The sequence below is a fragment of the Mytilus californianus genome, unplaced genomic scaffold (genome assembly GCF_021869535.1).
Source record: "Mytilus californianus isolate M0D057914Y unplaced genomic scaffold, xbMytCali1.0.p SCAF_15, whole genome shotgun sequence".
Taxonomy (NCBI): Eukaryota; Metazoa; Mollusca; class Bivalvia; order Mytilida; family Mytilidae; genus Mytilus; species Mytilus californianus.
In genome coordinates this window covers 22,529,584-22,551,497 of record NW_026262637.1, presented here as the reverse complement: position 1 = coordinate 22,551,497, position 21,914 = coordinate 22,529,584, and the positions used below count along the sequence as shown (strand labels likewise).

The 21,914-nt window shown below is 31.8% G+C and overlaps 1 protein-coding gene across 1 annotated transcript in view; it reads right to left on the bottom strand.

Moving 5' to 3' along the window:
• Positions 1–1,295: 1,295 nt before the first annotated feature.
• The window catches only part of LOC127725675 (cGMP-inhibited 3',5'-cyclic phosphodiesterase 3A-like), a 77,850-nt gene continuing 57,231 nt past the window's right edge, over positions 1,296–21,914 (bottom strand). Inside the window, exons 8-13 of the mRNA XM_052232826.1 lie at positions 16,423–16,626; positions 14,950–15,111; positions 12,582–12,762; positions 9,296–9,376; positions 8,028–8,179; positions 1,296–7,330 (exon numbers count right to left, since the gene is read on the bottom strand). Of these exons, the coding sequence (XP_052088786.1) occupies positions 7,223–7,330; positions 8,028–8,179; positions 9,296–9,376; positions 12,582–12,762; positions 14,950–15,111; positions 16,423–16,626 (888 nt within the window). The 3' untranslated portion in view covers positions 1,296–7,222. The remainder of the gene's footprint in view (positions 7,331–8,027; positions 8,180–9,295; positions 9,377–12,581; positions 12,763–14,949; positions 15,112–16,422; positions 16,627–21,914) is intronic.

Sequence of the window (21,914 nt, the reverse complement as noted above, 5' to 3'; positions counted from 1 at the left end):
AATTGCTGAATTCTCTTCATTTCTATAATTTCATGTAGTTAAATGTTTTTTGTATTTTTATGATTGTTTTTCAGTAATGTTTTATTCTATATATTTGCATGAAGGATTTCAACAAATATTCCATGCACATTAAGAATCTTTCTTATTATATCAGCTTATTTTCCTAAATTCAATGTGTTCTTGTTCATACCAACAAAATCTTTCTCTCTTATAATAGAGGTGGAACATCTAAACTAGAGTAGAGGTGTGGCATTGTCGTACTTTACCAGTAATAATCATCGGGTTTGTTTTCCTACATGAACACAACTATGATAAATATAAGCAAAACCATCCTTCTCACCTATGATAAATATAAGCAAAACCATCCTTCTCACCTATGATAAATATCAACAAAACCATCCTTTTCACCAATGATAAATATCAACAAAACCATCCTTCTCACGTATGATTAATATCAACAAAACCATCCTTCTCACCCATGATAAATATCAACAAAACCATCCTTCTCACCTGTGATAAATATCAACAAAACCATCCTTCTCACCTATGATAAGTATCAACAAAACCATCCTTCTCAACTATGATAAATATAAGCAAAACTATCCATCTCATCTATGATAAATATCAACAAAACCATCCTTCTCACCTATGATAAATATAAGCAAAACTATCCTTCTCATCTATGATAAATATCAACAAAACCATCCTTCTCACCTATGATAAATATCAACAAAACCATCCTTCTCACCTATGATAAATATCAACAAAACCATCCTTCTCACCTATGATAAATATCAACAAAACCATCCTTCTCATCTATGATAAATATCAACAAAACCATCCTTCTCACCTATGATAAATATCAACAAAACCATCCTTCTCACCTATGATAAATATCAACAAAACCATCCTTCTCACCTATGATAAATATAAGCAAAACTATCCTTCTCATCTATGATAATTGTCAACAAAACCATCCTTCTCATCTATGATAAATATCAACAAAACTATCCTTCTCATCTATGATAAATATCAACAAAACCATCCTTCTCACCTATGATAATTGTCAACAAAACCTTCCTTCTCATCTATGATAAATATCAACAAAACCATCCTTCTCACCTGTGATAAATATAAGCAAAACTATCCTTCTCATCTATGATAAATATCAACAAAACTATCCTTCTCACCTATGATAAATATCAACAAAACTACCATGGAGAACTTTCTAACATATCCAGAAATGTTTTGGCCTTGTTTATATTGTTGGCATAAACTAAAAATAATAAATACAATGAACTTGTATCACTTTTATTGACTGACTCAATAATTATCTTCTCTCTAGATTAAAATCAAACTTTTAATTGAACATTTAAATTCTAATATTTCAACAAAGATTTTGGATATCATAAATATTTGGATAGAAGACTATATACAAATATCACAATAGGTCTTGATATAGCTATACAAATAGGTGTCTCTTTAAAATGCTAGCATTGATAGAGCTTTACAAATAGGGGTCTCTTTTGGATGCTAGCATTGATAGATCTTTACAAATAGGTGTATCTCTATGATGGTAACATTGATAGAGCTTTACAAATAGGTGTCTATCTATGATGCTAGCATTGATAGAGCTATACAAATAGGTGTCTCTCTATGATGCTAGCATTGTTTATGTGTTGAAATTTAGTTCTGAGATGTGAATATACAATGCTTTTACCACAGAAACAAGTACATTAGCATTAATAAAATTTCAAATATATGTAAATGTAAGTTTTTCAACTGATTTCGGAAAGCATTCAGATACATTACCATAGGCGGATCCAGGGGGCCCTGGGGTGCCCGGGCCCCCCCTTTCGTGGGAAAAATTTGGTTGATTATATAGAGAATCACTGAAGCATGACTAGAGCGGGCCCCCCCCTTAGGTCAGTCAGTGGGCCCCCCCCTTATGAAAAGTTCTGGATCGCCACTGATTACGTACTATACATTCATTTGTATTTGCAGGTGCCAATTTTTGTGGATTAAGAAAAAATGATATTTTCATGGGTACTTAATTTCATGGGTACTTGATTTGATGGTTTTGACCAATGCTGATTCCATTCTTGCCAGAGATGATGTTTAGAGATTGTAGTCTACTATCTTACTAGACAGCTCACTCACCAATTAAAATCTATGAATGGATGCTAATGTACATTGTAATTCTATGTTTTATGGAGGTAAAATTAGTATCAGATAACTAACACCTTCAAGACACCTGTCTGACGGCCATGATCAAGTTACAGGAAAGGTCACTATGCAAGCCTATCTATATATACAAAGATGTTGCGTGGGAGATCATGACAACTTAGCAACAAATACGAAAATAACTATACACAACAAATACATGATAATAAGTTGTCATGGAGACATGATAAATCCTGACCAATCAAATTTCATATATTAGGAATTCAAATTACACTTCACTCTGGGACACAATATAGTAATACATATTGTATAAGTCCCTGATTACTTTTATAAATAGAATTTCTTAAACAAGATTTTACAAAAATAAAAACATATTGATATCATAAAAATACAGTAGAATAGTATATAAAGTCTGCTTAATCTGATCTCATGATAGTAACTTCATAGTGTGATAGAAGTCTGATAATGCAACAAAAAAGGCAGAAAGAATCAAACATCTCTTATATTGCTTATTAAACCATCTCTGAGTATTCGCAACAGACAATACCCCATCATAACGTTGAATTCTTTTTAAAACAGCAATCTCAGAAAACCTTTATTAAAAGTATCCTAGTTTACCTGTTAATATATGGATATTTTTTTTAAATCTTATTTGGTGTTGGATGGATATGTGTCTTATATGCATACCACATCTCCTTATCTTTATACTGCTTTTATGTTGTATAATGTTTCACCTTGTACTAGGCATAGACAGAATCTTTTAAATGAATCACTTGTACTAGGCCTATTCAAAATCTTGGAAGAAAATTACCATGTAATAGGTCTAGCAAAAATCTTTAAAATACCTACACTTACCAATAGGTGCAGATCAAGCATATCATAAAATAAAATGTAAGCATTATAACTTACATGAATTAAACACCTTGTTGACTTGTAGTTTGTTACTTCTTAGACATAAGCACTTAAATTTCTCGTCTTTACTTTAGAGACGAAGGAGTATATATATATATATATATATGTATATATCTGTGTTCTTATTTGTCACAGAAGAGGTAGAAATCTGCAAAGGAAATGGGTTTCTGCTCTATTTTACGAGTATATAAAAGTCAAAATAAGCACAATTTTTAGCCTGGTACCACTGCTTTATACATAGTAAACTGGATTCAGAAAAAAGTAAAGTTAATCAGTCAGTATGATTCGCTTTTATTTACACGTAACCTTTAGTAGGCATTTATCTGTATTCATTCTTTCTTACTTTTCTGTTATTGTTTAAAAAAAAAACAAAAACTGAAGAATCAGAACAAACAATTATGCAACTATAAATAAAAGATCTTCAATTATATACCCTGCATCAAAATAAAATCAGATCTGGCTATGATATACAAAAACAAAAACAAGCAAGCTGATGCATTACCTGAGAAAAAATAAATTTTTGATTAAAATGAGGTATTAACGGGCTAATTAAAACTATAACATACAAGATTTTTAGATACTTTCTTAAAATCAATGGAAAAACATGAAAATGTAGTGAATTTGTTCAGATTAAAATATCAACAGTTCTGATGGAGAACATACTATACAGTTCGTCAATAAATAATCAGCTAAACTGTGAGCAAATGATGCTTGTTCCCCAACTGATTGTAAAATAAAGGGAACTAACTTGTATATCAGTAAATATTTCAAATGTAAATGGAAAAATGGTACATGTATTGTATGAAATCTCAAAACTGTCCATTTTTTTTATGGTTTCATAAATCTGAAAAGACAAAGGTGAAATAATCTAAAAACAAAAACTAACTTGTATCAACCCTAAAACTGTGTAAACATTTCAACAGATTCAGTGAAAGTAAACAATTTCATCAAATAATAAGTGGAGAAAAACACATTTTTCATTGACACCATTAATCAACTCGGAAACTGTAAAAAATGTATTGCGCTGATCGGTACTGTTATTTCAATACTTCGATGATTTGAAAATGTTTGGATATTCAATTAAAGCAAAACCAAGTTGTCTTAAGAAGTGGTTGTGTAAATATGAGTGAATGTTAAGATAAGAATGAGTGGACAAAGGATTACCATTATACAAGCATATAAAAGATACAATCTTTTAAATTTGTTTTTGATATGAAAATAAAGTTTAATTTTAAAATCCAAGCCTGACACTCCTTAAAAACCTGTATATTTCTAATGTTTGTGGTTAACTGTGTTATTTCAATTTGTTTGAACTACAGAATAAGCATGGCAATAATCAAGCTAAAGCAATGATACTAAAGATTGAATTTGAGTGTAAATGCTGTGTTTTACTTATCTGAAACATATAGACATGCTTATAACAAGGAGTGAAACATAAATGGTCCCCCTCCTGACAAAATAATTATCGAATATTCATAAAAACATATACATAATACAGGACTATATATCTCTTGAACTGTTAAAAATTTTAAACAATTCTCTTTTACAATTTACAATAATCAGGGTCACATTGACCTTAAAACTAACATCAATATGTACAAATATATACAATATAAATAAATTATACATCTTCTGTCATAATGTTTACATATAAAATGGATTTTGAGGTTATAATTAAACGAGTATTGTCAGCAGTTGTATAATGGCAGAAATCATATGTGCATTATTATTTATAATTCTTAGTGCTTTTACTAACAAGAATTATCGCTATTTTGTGTAATTTTTTTGTGTGATAAATTTGAATATCATGCTACTTGTTTGAGATAGAACTTATTGCTAGAAACTAAGGGTACATGTGCCGTTGTCAATGTAAACATCAACAACATCATAGGCAAAATAGAGATAAACAGATTTTCAATGGTCTTACAAACTGTAAGATGTTTCTTGGCAACATCTCATCTCAGGACTTTCACCCTTCGATGAGATAGTAGCCGAGAAACACCCTCTCATTTGAAAAACCATCAATAATTTATAAGTATATGACTAAACAAGATGAGATAATAAAAGACTTCCCATTAGGTTAGCCTTAAGGTTAAAAGTGAGGTCAACTTAGATAACTTAGTTTTGGAAAATATTGCCTTATGTTAGAAGTTCTGAAAAGGGAAATGTTTCTTTTAATAGCATGGGCATCAGTCTTAACATCATAGATATAAAAAAAAATTGAAATTTATAGTTTCCATTGAATAGAAGGACACTGGAAAAATGAGGCAATCTAAAGAATCAGATGTGGTGACTCTACCATTACTGTCCATCCCTATATTTTAAAGAAATGGAACTTGTCTTATTCAAAACTTCAAAACAATTTTTATTTATGAAAAGATCCATTACAAAATTATAAATCTAAATATCTCAATCCTATAACACAATATTTTCTATATAAGTCAATTAAAAATTGAATTAAGGATGGGCTTTTCTATGATAAGAAGGTTAAGTTTGTAAAAATTAGTCAATCAGTACAGTCATGTCAAATGTTTTCACTTGTAACTACTGTCTGCTATTTGTTGAATCACTGTGTTAACTACGCATACATTTAAATAAAAACACCAACTTCTTTGCTAAATATTAATAAAAGAAGATTTGAGTTTTATTACTCAATTAGTGGGCAACCAAAAAATACCATCTAGAACAATTTCCATATTCTTTGACATTAAAGATTTTGAAAAGTGTCCATCAAAAAGAAAAATATTTCAACATAGTATACAAAAGTATACATAACAAAACAACAAATTATTCAATACTTTCTTCACAGATGAAGTTGGTTTAGAACAATTTAATACACAAATTAAAAAACACTTTAATGGACTTTGCATTGGGTGCTCTGACTAAAAGTGGGTTAAAACAAAGAGTATACTAGCACCAAATTTCAGCATTTAGATTCATATGATTTAAACTTTCTACCCAGAACAGCTTCATGTTATAAAATAAGTTATGATTTATTATCCATAATTGACATAAAAAATGCCACTCAATTTTTTCCTGATTTTGTTTATTGTTCACTAACAGCAGCATGATAGTTAAACAAATGATCCACGCTTCTTAAATAAGATATTGTATCTTAGACAATTCATATGCCAGTAATGTTATGTGGTGAGTTTTCAATTATAACTTCTATAAGGGGGAGGGGGATAAAATATTTTATTTTTCAAACTAGGAAAATTTCATGTTTCCTGTAAGTTAATTTATTTCAATATATATCCCAGGACACCAGTCAGGAGTGTCTCTTACCTAAGAGTGATTGAAGATCTGAATGTTCCGGAACTTTATAGTAGAATAAATGTTCCCAAGAAACTGCTCCAGGCAGAAAAAACACAAATTTGGAATCAATTGTATATATAATATGAGCAAGATTTGTCTCCCATTTAACAGTTATAAACAGAAAATTAGTCAATTAAATGCAAAATATGGCAAAAATATGAAAAATGAACAACTGAGACTAGCTCTTAGTTTTTTGTCACATCTAGAAACCTTTCTTCTTTCTCAACAAATCATAACAAACATAAGAAACGTCTCTTCTAATAAAACAACAGATTTATAGTTCCCATAAAAGATGTGCAGTCAATCACAACAGACAACATCTATTGACCATCTGAACAGACTTTTACATCTCTAACACATATCTGTACTGGAATCTCATAAAAATATATACATTACTTGAACCAACATACATACAATAAATTTATGTAATGAATGTTTCTGCACAAAAACTAGTTTCTTGAAATGGATATGTTGTCCGTTACACCACAACTCATGGTGGTGCTCCTAAGAAAGGAGGCTTATACAGAGAATACAAACATATATGCTTATGACCCGTGAAAATATTATTTCCTACATGTTATAAAATTTCCTTTAATCTGGAAATTCTTCCTTAATGTTTCATCTTATGCTCTATTCTATTTGTCGTCTGCTTGCGTAATTGACAGACATGGCAGAAATAACGATACAAATTCAGATTCAGCAGAGATCAAGCTGAGTCAACACTTCTATTAAATATGTGTATACATCTAATTGGTAAAGTTTTTATCTCAAATTAGTCCTAATTTCCTTTGGTATATTTTTGAGTATTTTGTCATTTCTCATCCTTTTTTTGTCGTGTTGGAGTACTTGGAGCACTGGGAGAACTGTTGGCAGAATGGGGAGATTCTGTCTCTTCTTTTATTGGTTCCATTTCACTCTCCTGGAGAAAAAAATCAAAAATATTAAAAATGTGTGGTTCATTTAATAACTTTAGATGAAATGTGGGTGATTTTAAAATGCAATAATCAATGGAATAAAATCAGAAAGCACTTTAAGGAATAACACAACAGAATGATGCAAAAGTTTTCCTATCCTAAGTTCAATTTTGAAGGGGAAATTATTTTGCAGCATTTTGACCTCAGATTCCATACAAAATATCCAACAGCTAAACCAAAAGTTGTAGTTCAGATTGTTCAGAGCTGTTTTCCTAACTTTTTCAATGTCCAACTGTGTGTATTTTTATTATTCATATTTCGTTCTCATGAACATGTTGCTCTATGTAAAGCACAAGATTTGTTTTATTCATTCCAAAATTCACTTGGCACATAACATTCATCAGGTTTTACAGAGATGTTCAAAGAAAATACTTTTAAATTTTCGAATTCAATAAAATATCTAAAATCTCAATTATATCTAAAGGTATGAACATAAGCAGCTATAGAGCATCTGAATTATATTCAAAGACATGCAGATGACTAAAGAGACATAAAATTGATAGTGTAGCCAAAAACATTTTCTACTGTCCTGTTTACAGTAAAACTAAAATTAATTATTTTTTTATTGTAGTTGTTGGATTACTGCCTCTATTCGTTTGTATTTCATAAAACTAAAAATACATATACAAATTTTTAACATACCTGTTTTTCTGACTTTATTTCAGATGCAGACTTTTGTAGTTCTTCTTCTTTTATCCTAGCTACCCAGAATTCATGATTCTCTTTCATATTCTTTGTCAATAAACAATTTACTTTTCTTGGTTTTCTTTTAATTTTTGGGTGGTTTATGGCTTCTGAAAAATGACAAACATCTATTATTTGCCAATGTAATGTTGATAGCAATTATTACTTTAAATAGCTAGTACTATGTTTTCAACTCATTCCTTGGTGCTGCCTATCCACATGTCTTGTCAACATCAAAATATTTAGTAAAATTTAGTAGAGATGTCAATTACTGCTAGGGGAAAATAACCGAAGATAATAACCTGCTAACGTAAATCTGATATGCATCAGGTTGGGTAACAGGTAATAGACAAGAGCTTTGCTAAGGAAGGCAATTTGTGCAAGGAGAAAAGGTAATGATTAAAACGTTACATATAAGGATATTTTTGGTACAAAATTTTGAAGAAAATCATTTAGGTAATATTGAAATGAACAGTCATCATTAGTCTACATAGGTACCTACTAAAATGGTAGTTTGCAAATACTGCATAACAACCTTTATGAACAATTAGACTGTATATCAAAACAATAAAACAAATAATGTAAGTTTTTGTGGGAATATTTACCTGTTTTTGTGAGAATTTTGCCTTTACTTGTGTGAATATTTACCTGTTTTAGTGAGAATTTTGCCTTTACTTGTGTGAATATTTACCTGTTTTTGTGAGAATTTTGCCTTTACTTGTGTGAATATTTACCTGTGTCTGTGAGAATATTTGCCTGTTTTTGTGAGAATATTTGCCTTTACTTGTGTATTTACCTGTTTTTGTGGGAATATTTACCTGTTTTTGTGGGAATATTTATCTGTTTCTGTGGGAATATTTACCTGTTTTTGTGGGAATATTTACGTTTTTGTGGGTATATTTACCTGTTTTTGTTGGAATATTTACCTGTTTTTGTGGGAATATTCACCTGTTTCGGGGGAATATTTACATTTTTGTGGGAATATTTACCTGTTTTGGAAGGGATATTTACCTGTTTTGGGGGGAATATTAACCTGTTTTTGTGGGAATATTTACGTGTTTTTGTGGAATATTTACGTGTTTTTGTGGAATATTTACCTGTTTTTGTGGAATATTTACGTGTTTTTGTGGAATATTTACCTGTTTTTGTGGAATATTTACCTGTTTTTTGGGGAAAATTCACCTGCTTTTGGGGGAATATTTACCAGTTTTTTGGGGAATATTTACCTGTTTCATGATCTGTCTCATTCTCATCTTCTGTATCTTTACATGTAATGTCACATATCTCTGTATCTGAGTGTCCCGAAACTAAAATAAACAAAACCAAGAGATGTTTCTTCTTCTTTACATATAAATAACAATTAATAATGATAATAATCAAAGTGCTTGAGAGCACTAAAGGTAAAGATTGCATTCATTTTGAATTGGGAATATACAATCAAACATGGCATTGTATTAAGCCTTAAGAATTGGTTCAACTAAAATTATGAACAAAGGAAGATTACTCCAAATTTAAGTATTACTTTAACAATGACATCACTAATATACAATTTATGTAATTTTCATAACAAGTATGGTTATACATGTACCCATTATTTTGTAACTTGAATATATGAATATAGTAATCTTTGTAAATTTCCTGAAATGTTCAATAATGAGATGTATAGAATCTTGTACTCAATGTACTATATTTTGTTAATCTAAAAAAAAGTGATAAAAGTTGGGAAATACCTATCAAGCAAACCACATAAAGGTTTCATGCAATCTTTACCCCCAAAACTAGCAATTCAATTAGCTGTCAAATTGTTGCATGAATCAAGTAATTCTTACACTCATAAATCTGATTTGTATATTTCAAATTCAGTAGACCACAATATAAGTATTACACCTCACTATCTGACATAAATACAATAGCATTACAAGTAGGATAGTGATTACCCTAGTATATGACTCTTCAATAAAATATCTTTTCAGAAAAAATCAAGTGTTTAAACTAAATGTGTCAGGATGAGGAGAATGCCTTCACCTGCAGAAGGACAGATATGAAAAGTATGAAACAAATTGGATACTCAATTGGTAAATCTCCACCATAAAATATTTACAGAAGTCTGCCTTTTATATTATGATTTCTACTGCCTAAAACATATAACCAACTTGCCTATAATTGCTCACCTCCACTTCATTTGAACTTAGGTGGATAATTGTCTCATTGGCAATCATACTACATCTCCTTATTTTTATATAATGTGTATTTTCCGGATTGAGGGATTCAAATGAAGATTTTGTCAGTTTTTAGCAAAAAGAAAGTAATTTAGCACATTCTTAATCAAAAAGCACTTCTGATTTATCATTTTTATGCAAACTGTCACATGTCTCTATCATATAGTTAACAAACTGTCACGTCTCTAGCATATAGTTCAGTGTTCCAGCTTGAATCTCAGGGCAGAAGGGTGCTAGTTGTCTGAAAGGGCACTTTAGCGTTATAACCCAGAATTCAAGGGCACTGTTGGACAGTGTATAAATTACCTTGAATATTGATAGGCTCAGCTTGAGAACATTAGTTGTATTTAAACCATATTCAGAAATTAATATGTTCTTCATGTTGGTTCCATTAAGAATTTTTTTTTTATCAAATTATCATACCATGAAACAAAGCATATCATTTTGATGTTAATCTAAACAAACTTGTACATTTGGTAAGGAAAATAATCATCAGAAATTTCAATGTTTTATAACTTATACCAGTCTATAAAAATAAACAAGTAGTTTTGAAAGATGGAGTTATACATGCAAAATTGAATGCTTAATGTAATTAAATTATCAACATTTAAATTGCTTGTTCAAACATATAGTATATATGTAATTTAGAGTTATTTATTATCATTTGAATTGTTACAAAAAAGTATTTTCAAGTGCACACCAAAGTGCTCCTCAGTAAGGAGTTTTATAAATATAACAGGTTAGACAGGAGATGATCATATTATATTGATGCAATAATATATTGCAGAAGGTATAAACAGTTACTTTTTTCTCCATCATTGTTAAAAATAAATTTGTTGAGTGCTCCTATGTCAGGAGGATTATAAAATACAAGAGGTAAAACAGGAAGTGAATCTTGTTATGTTCAAAGTACAAATTTCTTTGATTCTTCTTTAAATTTCATACTCATGGATTATGAAACAAAACATTTTTTACCAATTAAGTCAAAACTATGTATGCCTATAAAATTGTTTAAGATTTTATTTTTTATGTTATGCCTACTGAAATAAATTTGTTCAGGTATACATGCTGTACATAAACATTACAAATGGATAACATGTGGACATTTCATTCTGTATTAAATATCTAGTATTTGTTCAATTATCTTAAATCCATTAATTAGCAGTAAACAATCATTAACAAAGGTGGTAAAACTGCCAAAGCATTAGGTATTTAACTTAATCCCATTGTCAGTTAATTAGTGTTACACAATCAGGTAACAATTTTACCGGAAACGACGGTAGGCATGAAATTTGGAAATTTTATTTTTTTGAAAAGGCAGAGGGGTGCATTCTTTTACTTTGGAGGGCAAAAGGGCGGGGGTAAGGGCACCAAGGGCGGGCCACCCTTCTATTTAGGGCAGACGGGAACACTGTAGTTACCAAACTGTCACATGTCTCTATCATATAGTTAACAAACTGTCACATGTCTCTAGCAAATAGTTACCAAACTGTCACATGTCTTAACATATAGTTAACAAACTGTCACATGTCTTAACATATAGTTAACAAACTGTCACGTCTTTAGCATATAGTTACCAAATTGTCACATGTCTCTAGCATATAGTTACCAAACTGTCACATGTCTCTAGGATATAGTTAACAAACTGTCACATGTCTACAGAATATAGTTAACAAACTGTCACATGTCTCTAGCATATAGTTACCAAACTGTCACATGTCTCTAGGATATAGTTAACAAACTGTCACATGTCTCCAGAATATAGTTAACAAACTCACATGTCTCTAGCATATAGTTACCAAACTGTCACATGTCTTTAGCATATAGTTACCAAACTGTCACATGTCTCTAGCATATAGTTACCAAACTCACATGTCTCTATCATATAGCTACCAAACTGTCACATGTCTATAGCATATAGTTACCAAACTGTCACATGTCTTAGCATATAGTTAAAAAAACTGTCACATGTCTAAGCATATAGTTAACAAACTGTCACATGTCTCTATCATATAGTTACCAAACTGTCACATGTCTCTAGCATATAGTTACCAAACTGTCACATGTCTCTAGGATATAGTTAACAAACTGTCACATGTCTACAGCATATAGTTAACAAACTGTCACATGTCTCTAGCATATAGTTACCAAACTGTCACATGTCTTTAGCATATAGTTACCAAACTGTCATATGTCTCTAGCATATAGTTACCAAACTGTCATATGTCTCTAGCATATAGTTACCAAACTGTCACATGTCTCTAGCTCTCTAGCATATAGTTACCAAACTTACCATCCCCATCACTGTCTGGTTCATCCACCCATGTCCCTGGCAACAGACCAGCTGTTACTAAGGCATTACACAATGGCGCCACCAAATGATTTATGAAAGTTTCCTGTAACTTAGCTAGCTGAGGAATCTTTCTATCCATATATGGAGAAATTGGCATCCCCAACCTGGCTTCTTCATCTCCCTGTAATATAATAAACAGTTTTGTATATGACAAAGCCCAAATTAGTGAAATACTGAAAACTAGGGGTGGATGAATTTTTTTTAAATTTTAATAATAAATTGAATAGAAGTAAGTTTTTGCATTAAATTTGGATAATTATACTGTATTTTAAATATTTGTCGGTCTTTACCAACCCTGCAATACCTCCTTGGGTAGTAAAGGTCATTAAACACCACTCTAGTAGTAGTCTTGTCTTTCCAAACAATCCTTACATGTTCATGAAAACTAAATCTGCTACATTCAAATACAATATAGTTACTCTTGTATTGTCATACACCAAAAGACATTACATAAGGTTTACATCCCACTAATGACAATATAATGAGAACAAATGAATTCTAAAGCTAGTTATTGATATCTACAGCTTTCCCCTAAGTATTATACATCGGAAAGACAATTTTCCCCCACAAAATGTCAAAGTCATATCATGGAAACCAGATATATAGTTCTTTTTTATATGTTGCAATGAAGCTATCTAAAAGGGGACGATATAATTTTTTTTCTGATGAGTTGTGTAATTAATGGTTACTATTCCTCGCCATTAAAACACTTCCTTAAAGGTCTGAAGAACTAATTTCAGCCTGTCAGTGAAATGAATCAACAGACTTCTCAGCATAGTGGTTTGGTTTTAATTTATAATGTTATTTACGACTTGATTCATTTTCCACAGTTATTATGTTGTTACTCAGGAAGTAATTATACTATTTCATATTCAATCAAGATTATAGCTTTTCATTTTGTGTCTATTTATTTTCTCAAACTGTAAAGCACTTTGTATGACACATTTTAAACTCTCATTTCATTACTAACTTTACAGACAAAGCAAAATATTTGCTGTATAGATTATCAAACAAATAAAAACTAAATTATTCCATTTTTCCTCTCTCTCAAAAAGTAAACATTAAATCTGAGGTAACAAGAGAAGGACTGTCACTAAAGAAATGTCATGTAATTGATTTGATTTGATTTTTGGTGTTTTAAGCACCGCTTCTGGGCTATTTCGCGGTGGCCAGTTTTTATTGGTGGAGGAAGCCGGAGTGCTGGAGAAAACCACCGACCTTCGATAGGAAAACTGACAATCCTAGTCAATAAAGATTGGAGTAAAGTGCACCCGCACGAGCAGGGTTCGAACTCACAACCTGAGTGTTGACTGGCTAGTGATTACAGTAGTAACTACTTAGACCACTCGGCCACCGAGGCCCCTTGAAATGTCATGTAAAGGAGGTCATGGTTCACTGAGCATGTATTACAATTCAAAACTTGAAAAATCAAGAAAACGTTCCAGTCCATAGGACACCATGCCCTGCTTGCTCTATCAAATTTAATTTTCAGTAAACTGTGAAAACATGTAAAAATAATGATGTGCATAATGATGTGTACTAAGTTTCAAGAGTTTCAAGATGATGTGACCATGAACTGATAGTAAACTACCTTAAGCAAACACTTTAATTACATGATGGGTGTCACAAGTGGAGCAGGATCTGCTTACCCTTCCAGAGCACCTGATATCACTCCAGTTTTTGGTGGGGTTCATGTTCCTCAGTGTTTTCTATGTTGTGTTTTACACTTGTTTGTCTATTTGTTGTCTTTGGTTTTAAGTCATGGTATATTCAGTTTATCTTGAATTATAAGTTTTGAATATCCCCATGGTAACTTCCACATCTTTTTTAATCTAAGAATGAGCTCATTTCACACTTACAGATTCTGTGTTCAGTGAACCATGAAATAGAGGGTCGAAACCATAATTTGGCATATAATTTTAAATCTTCTCATTAGAATGAATATGTGTACTTAGTTTCAAGTTAATGTGTCCAAAACTTTAAACTTCCTTAACCAAAAACTTTAACATGAGAATGTACTCATTTAACACTATCACATTTCCATGTTCAGTGAACCATGAAGTTAAAACAGTAATTTGGTAAACAATTTTAAAAGTTCACATCATAATGAACATGTTTACTGAATTTCAAGTTGATGTGACCACAACTTCATGGTAAACTACTGTAACCAAAATCTGAAACCTGATACAGGACAGACTAACAGACAAAATTATGAAAGGACACACAATCCTGAAAACATAATCCCTTCTACTATTGTAGGTGGGACATTAAAAGATTATTCAAATTAAGGTTTATACTGATTACAGACCTGTTCATAGAATTCCTCTGATATTCTGGTTGTCCAATCATGGTGAAGTTTCCAAGTTTTAGCAGGACCATTTATATCTGCTATTTTAATCACCATTTGCATGGCCAGCAGACGATCGGTTTCCACTGTCCAATTAATGCCTGGTGCCTCATCATCATTGGCCTGTAAGATATGTCAGAAACTCTTACCATGGACACATATTAGTTCAAATTTTTATAACAGCAAAATTACCACTGCTGGTAGATGTTTTGTTCCAAGGGTTTCACAAGCCAAGAGGTCAATACTCGGATGCTGACATAAAGTACCATTGATATCCTCATTTTTAGCAAAGTTACTGTTCATAAATTGTCAAAAATTGTTAAAAACATTTAGGCTTTTCAACCCAGACAGATGGCCATAGCCAAATTTGGCAAAACTTTTGGAATTTTTGTTTAAATGGTTTTGTTTTGGCCTTCCAATTGTACTGATTTGTGTGCCACGGAAGAGTCTTATAGACTAAATTGCGTCTGGAGTACTGAGTCTTATAGACTAAACATGCCTCTGGAGTAATGAGTCTTATAGACTAAACATGTCTCTGGAGTACTAAATCATATGACTGGTATATTTGATTACTTTTTGTACAAGCAATTGAACAAAAATACATTTAACTAAAAACATAAGATATTTATCATAGCAGAAGAAGATTCTACATTTTTACTTTGACCAGTTTGGCGTGAATCTAGGTCACAAATATGACCTACATACAACTTTTGGACTACCCTGCCCCTGGATCTTTATTTCATTTTTGGTTTTAATGAAATGCATACATTAGTTTTTACTTTCTAACATTGGTTGTTTAAAAAGCTCAAGATCAAACACAATTAGTTGTCTTCCAGTATTAAATAATTAATGAGTTTGAGTGAAATATGTTCTTGTTTCTTTTGAAACAGAAATCTGAATTTTCTTTCATCCAGATATTACGAAATAGATGAAAAAGGCCATTACAAATGTATGACAGCTATCTCCTGCTCTTTGAAATTGACAGTTATTTCAGTATACAATACTATAGACCAAGATTATAAAATCTTTCCTCTCTCATCATCCTAATTGTTTTCAATAGATAGGTAAAAGAAATAGTTTTCCACATAGCTAGTTAGTTAAAGGTGAAACAAAACTTATAATTTGGACCATCCAAGTCTTTTTTGACTCACAGGGGCTGATCCAGTATTTTTTGAAAGAAGGGCATAAATGCAGATATGTGGATATATATTCCGCCGAGTGAAACAAAATTTTGGACGATATTAGGCTTAAATAAATATATTTTTTTACATCAAAGGGGGTGGGGGGTAGCCCTCCCCTGAATCCACCACTGACTCATCAATATATCAAATTCAATAATTTATTCAAAGGAAAGAGTGATATATAAATCTATTCTCAACATGTTAAATACTTACACACTAGCATATACACATTTCTTACACTATATGTAATTACCTTTGCATTAAATTCTGCTAAAATCTCAAAATGTCGTTTTAAATCTGTGGCCAGGATTAGTTCTATTACAAGGAATCGGAATCTTTTAAATTCTGCAGGTTCTAATGCGGACAGGAAGAGAAATTTAGGATCACTTAATAGAAGCCTCCATGCTGCAGCGGCATGATGATTTTCTAATACTGACCGATCGTTGTACATGACAGCCTAAAAAGAAAAAAAATTATTATAAAAGTAAATAAAATGCTCCGCAGGGCGCAGCTTGATACGACCGCAGAGGTCGAACCCTGAACAGTTGGGGCAAGTATGGACACAACATTCAAGCTTGATACAGCTCTGAATTTGGATTGTGATTAAATATTTGACACAGCATAGGTTTCTGACACAGAATGAATGTGGTCTAAGAACTTAAAAATTTTAAATTGGACATTCACCTATTATGGTCCAATATCCAAAATCTAAATACATGGTTAGATTCAGCATATCAAAGAACCCCAAGAATTCAATTTTTGATGAAATCAAACAAAGTTTAATTTTGGACCCTTTTGACCTCAATGTGGACAAAGTTGATAACGGGGCCCAAAAATCAAAAATCTAAATACATGGTCAGATTCAGCATATCATAGAACCCCATATATTCAATTTTTGTTGAAATCAAACAAATTTAATTTTGGACCCTGATTTGGACCAACTTGAAAACTGGGCCCATAATCAAAAATCTAAATACATGTTTAGATTCAGCATATCAAAGAACCCTAAAAATTCAATTTTTGTTAAAATCAAACTAAGTTTAATTTTGGACCCTTTGGACCTTAATGTAGACCAATTTGAAAATGGAACCAAAAATAAAGAATCTTAATACAAGGTTAGATTCGGCATATCAAAGAACCCCAATAATTCAATTTTTGATGAAATCAAACAAAGTTAAATTTTGGACCCTTTGGACCTCAATGTGGAACAATTTAAAAACGGGGCCCAAAATCCAAAAACTTAATACACGGTTAGATTCAGCATATTAAAGAACCCCAAGAATTCAAGAATAAAACCCCATTGAAATTGATCAAGAAATAAGCAATTTATACGAAGTATCTTCTTTTTCACAATACTGTGCAATTGAATATTTCTTGCTATTGCGCAATACTGTACAATTGACAATTTCTTGCTATTGCGCAATATTGTGCTATTGGATATTTCTTGCTATTGCGCAATACTGTGCAATTGAAGATTTCTTGCTATTGTGCAATACTGTGCAATTGAAGATTTCTTGCTATTGTGCAATACTGTGCAATTGAAAATTTCTTGCTATTGCACAATACTTATTATTTAATAATTTACACATCCTGTTTGGTGTGTATCTCCTACCATATCATTATTATTTGCTTTTAAATATAAATCAGAAATAACCAACTTAAAATGGAAAATTTTAAAAGAAAAAAAAAAGGAAAAAAAGAAAAAAAAAAGAAAAAAAAATATCCCCCCCCCCCCAAATTTTTTGAACCCCCTTATGATTCATCACCCCCAAACTCAATCCCAGCCCTCCCTTTGTGGTATGGTACCTTGCAGTACAATTTCAGAGAGATCCATACACTTGAACACAAGTTATTGTCTGGAAACTAGAAAAATGCTTATTTTTGGCCCCTTTTTGGCCCCCAATTCCTAAACGTTTCAGGCCATTACCCCCAAACTCAATTCCAGCTTTCCCTTTGTGGTATGGAACCTTGTAGTACAATTTCAGAAATATCTAAACACTTACACACAAGTTATTGTCATGAAACTAGAAAAATGCTTGTTTTTTGCCCCTTTTTTGGCCCTTAATTCCTAAAATTTGAGGCAATTACCCCCAAAATCAATTACAGCCTTCCCTTTGTGATATGGAACCTTGTGGTACAATGTCAGAGAGATCCATACACTTACACACAAGTTATTGTCTGGAAGTTACAAAAATGCTTATTTATGGCCCCTTTTGGCCCCTAATTCCTTAACTGTTGGTACCATAACCCCCAAAATCAATCCCAACCTTCCTTTCGTGGTATTGAACCTTATGGTAAAATTTCATGGAGATCCATTCACTTAAACTAAAGTTAGAGTGCAAAAACCAATGTGTCTTCGGACGACGCCAGACGACGACGACGACGCCAACGTCATACCAATATACGACCAAAAATTTTTTAATTTTTGCGGTCGTATAAAAATTATATCTTGATATTTCAAACTTGTATTATTTTATTGAATATGCCTTATGATAAAACAAACCCCAGGAATCTGTTTCTAAATCATGGAGGGATACAAGCAGAACTTTTTGAAAGAATAATTCCCTCATATTTCTATGCAGAATGTGCAGAGTAAAAAATAGAAATATAATTCAGATAGTGACTTGCCTCTCAAGAAATAAAGGCACAACAATTCTTTTTTACTATTTAAAAAATCATTTCTTTTAAATTCTAGAAGGAGGGGGGGGGGGGGGGGGGTTTATATATATATATGGAGACTGCGACATTCCTAAACTTAGAAAACACATAAATCAGAGGGCTAGTATTAGCTCAATAAAAGAAGGTAAGAAATTTTCATCAGTTACTTGAAGTATGATAGAATATGTTATCACTCTTCTTTTCTCTGCAACTTTTTTGTGCGCCAGTCCGAAGCCAGGATACTTCTTTATTTGTGTCTTTCCATTTAATTTTGACCAACATTTAAAAAAAAATTCAATATGGGCCCTCTTAAGCTCTGTAGTATGGGTGATCACTACCACAGTGACTGACATTATTCTTTAAATAACTTTGTAGAGTGCTTCGAAATTTAAGCTTGTGTAACACGAAACTCAAACAAATTTGTTTGGGGTCTAAATCAGACAGAGTCCCGATAAAGGTCCGACAAGGTCATTCTCCAACATTGAAGACAGACAAAAAATTTTTGTTGATCTTTTTAGTTTTTTTCTTTATCTACTATAGTTTTTGCCCAAAACACAAAAATGGGTTAAAATCATCTTTCAAGGACAGTAATGCTTATCAGAAGTCATTTTTACTGTCTGCAGTTTCTCTCGATCTTCTATGGTAATTGCCCAAAACACAATAAAATGTTAAAATCAAAATTCACCATTTAAGGGCAATAACCTCTATAAGGAGCAAAACAAATCTCATCACAAACCCGAGGTGAACTTATTTGTGCTGGAAGAGTCAGCAGTACCAGCTTCACTAGTGACATACTGCAACACAATGATACACACTGCTAGATACAACATCATTGATACCAACCACAGACAACACAAATTTTTACAACACAATGATACACACTGCTAGCTAGAACATCATTGATACCAACCACAGACAACACAAACTTGTACAAAACAATGATACACACTGCTAGCTAGAACATCATTGATACCAACCACAGACAACACAAACTTGTACAAAACAATGATACACACTGCTAGCTAGAACATCATTGATACCAACCACAGACTACACAAACTTGTACAAAACAATGATACACACTGCTAGCTAGAACATCATTGGTACCAACCACAGACAACACAAACTTGTACAAAACAATGATACACACTGCTAGCTAGAACATCATTGATACCAACCACAGACAACACAAACTTGTACATTGTATTTACTAAGAAGGTTATCTTCCAATTGAATGATTGTTGGTTGCCTAACATCAAGTGACAAATATTTCATGCATGTTCAGGACGAAACTGTTAATGATATAGCTATACTGTTTTAAAGTGTACTGTTTAAAATGTGGTAAACAGTTGTAAAAATACATACATCCTGCTGCAGAAAATATTAGCAGTTTTTATTTACACTGGTAAAATAGACAAAAACTAGAACCACTAAAGGGTATCATATCAAAAAAGTTTATCAAGTTCTTTTTTGCCATAAAATATAATGTTGTTAATTAACGATAAACAGGTTAATATCATGCAATATTCTTTACTTAAGGCATCTGGAATATGACGAACATTTCTATTTTTAGTCAAATCGGCATCAGTTTAGTTCATTAAGGTAGTTCAGACCCGTTATGCCTGTAAATATTTCCTGTTTTTTTGCTTTTCTTTTCCTACATATCAGTTCCTAATTATTAGAAATCAATGTTTTTCTACTAAAATTGGTCAAGGCATCTATCTAAATCTTTCTGACATCAGATCACCTGCAGTGATTTTGATTACAATATGGGAATACTTAATATGTTTATCAATAACTGCTGAAAAAAGGACTTTGTTGTTTACAAATCATATAAATTTCTAAAAATAAGCAGAATTTAAATACTTCTGTACAGTCCAAAGTGGGAGAGTATCGATTCAACATCACAAAGAAAAGCTAAAATATCAAAAAGACTAAGACAAGACCATAAAATATGAACATCAGCACACAATTAATTTAGCATGTTATCTGAAGACAACAACGTCATGAGATGTAAACCTTGGTATATATAAAATGTTGAGAGTTAACAGGTGCTATGAAAGGACATTCATATTCAACTCTACACCAGTCCTAACTGTGGCAACAAGAACTAAATTAACAATATACTATATGTATGAATAAAAGACTGATTGATAGATTAATTGGTGTTTAACAGCACTTTCAGAACTATGGCGATTTCATGGCACTCAATTTTTATTGGAGGAGAGTGCCCAGAGAGAACCACCGACCTTAAGCAGGAAACTGACAATCCTAGACAATAAAGATTTGAATCTACTGTGCACCTAACATGTGCAAGGTTTGAACTCACAACCTCAGAGTTGACAGGCTAGTAAAACAGTAGTTCAACTACTTAGACCACTTGGCAACCAAGGCCCTGTATAAATAAAAGGAGGTGTGGTAAACATCAATGAGACATCAACCTAACAACAAACATAAATATGTGTTTACAAGTGGGATGTGAGAATGGAATATATTTTGGACTTACATTTCGAGTTATCTTTCAGATGCTTTACTCTATAATGGTCAACGGAACCATTCAAAGAACTATTGTTTTAGAGTTTAAAAAAATGCTTGAAATTTCTATGCATAATCTTGTGTATCCAAAAACTAAAAGATATGAATACCCAATGTTACCTTTTTAACAATTCAATTTAATATTTGTTTGCCATTAAATGCTAGACTTAAGGTTTAGGACAAGGTGTGAGATTTTTAGCCACACAATGAAGGAGTACTTGACATCGTTTAATCTTTTAACATCAGCTAAAATACCTTATTTATCAAACTTACCAAAAAAAAAATCTACTTGATAGATAAAGTACAAGATAAAAAAAATACGGCAAATATGACTGTGTTAAGAATATATTATTTTCTATATTTATTCTTCCCATATAAAATAAAGACTTTCTATGCATTATATCTAATAACTAGCTTCCCTGTGTGGCACAATTCATATTATTGTTGACAATCAGCTGGGTCCACGATAATGTTTCTTCACATAATTATATAATTATCAATAAACCAACATTTCAAAATTGACATCAATATCTATTACATTATTTAAGGGAG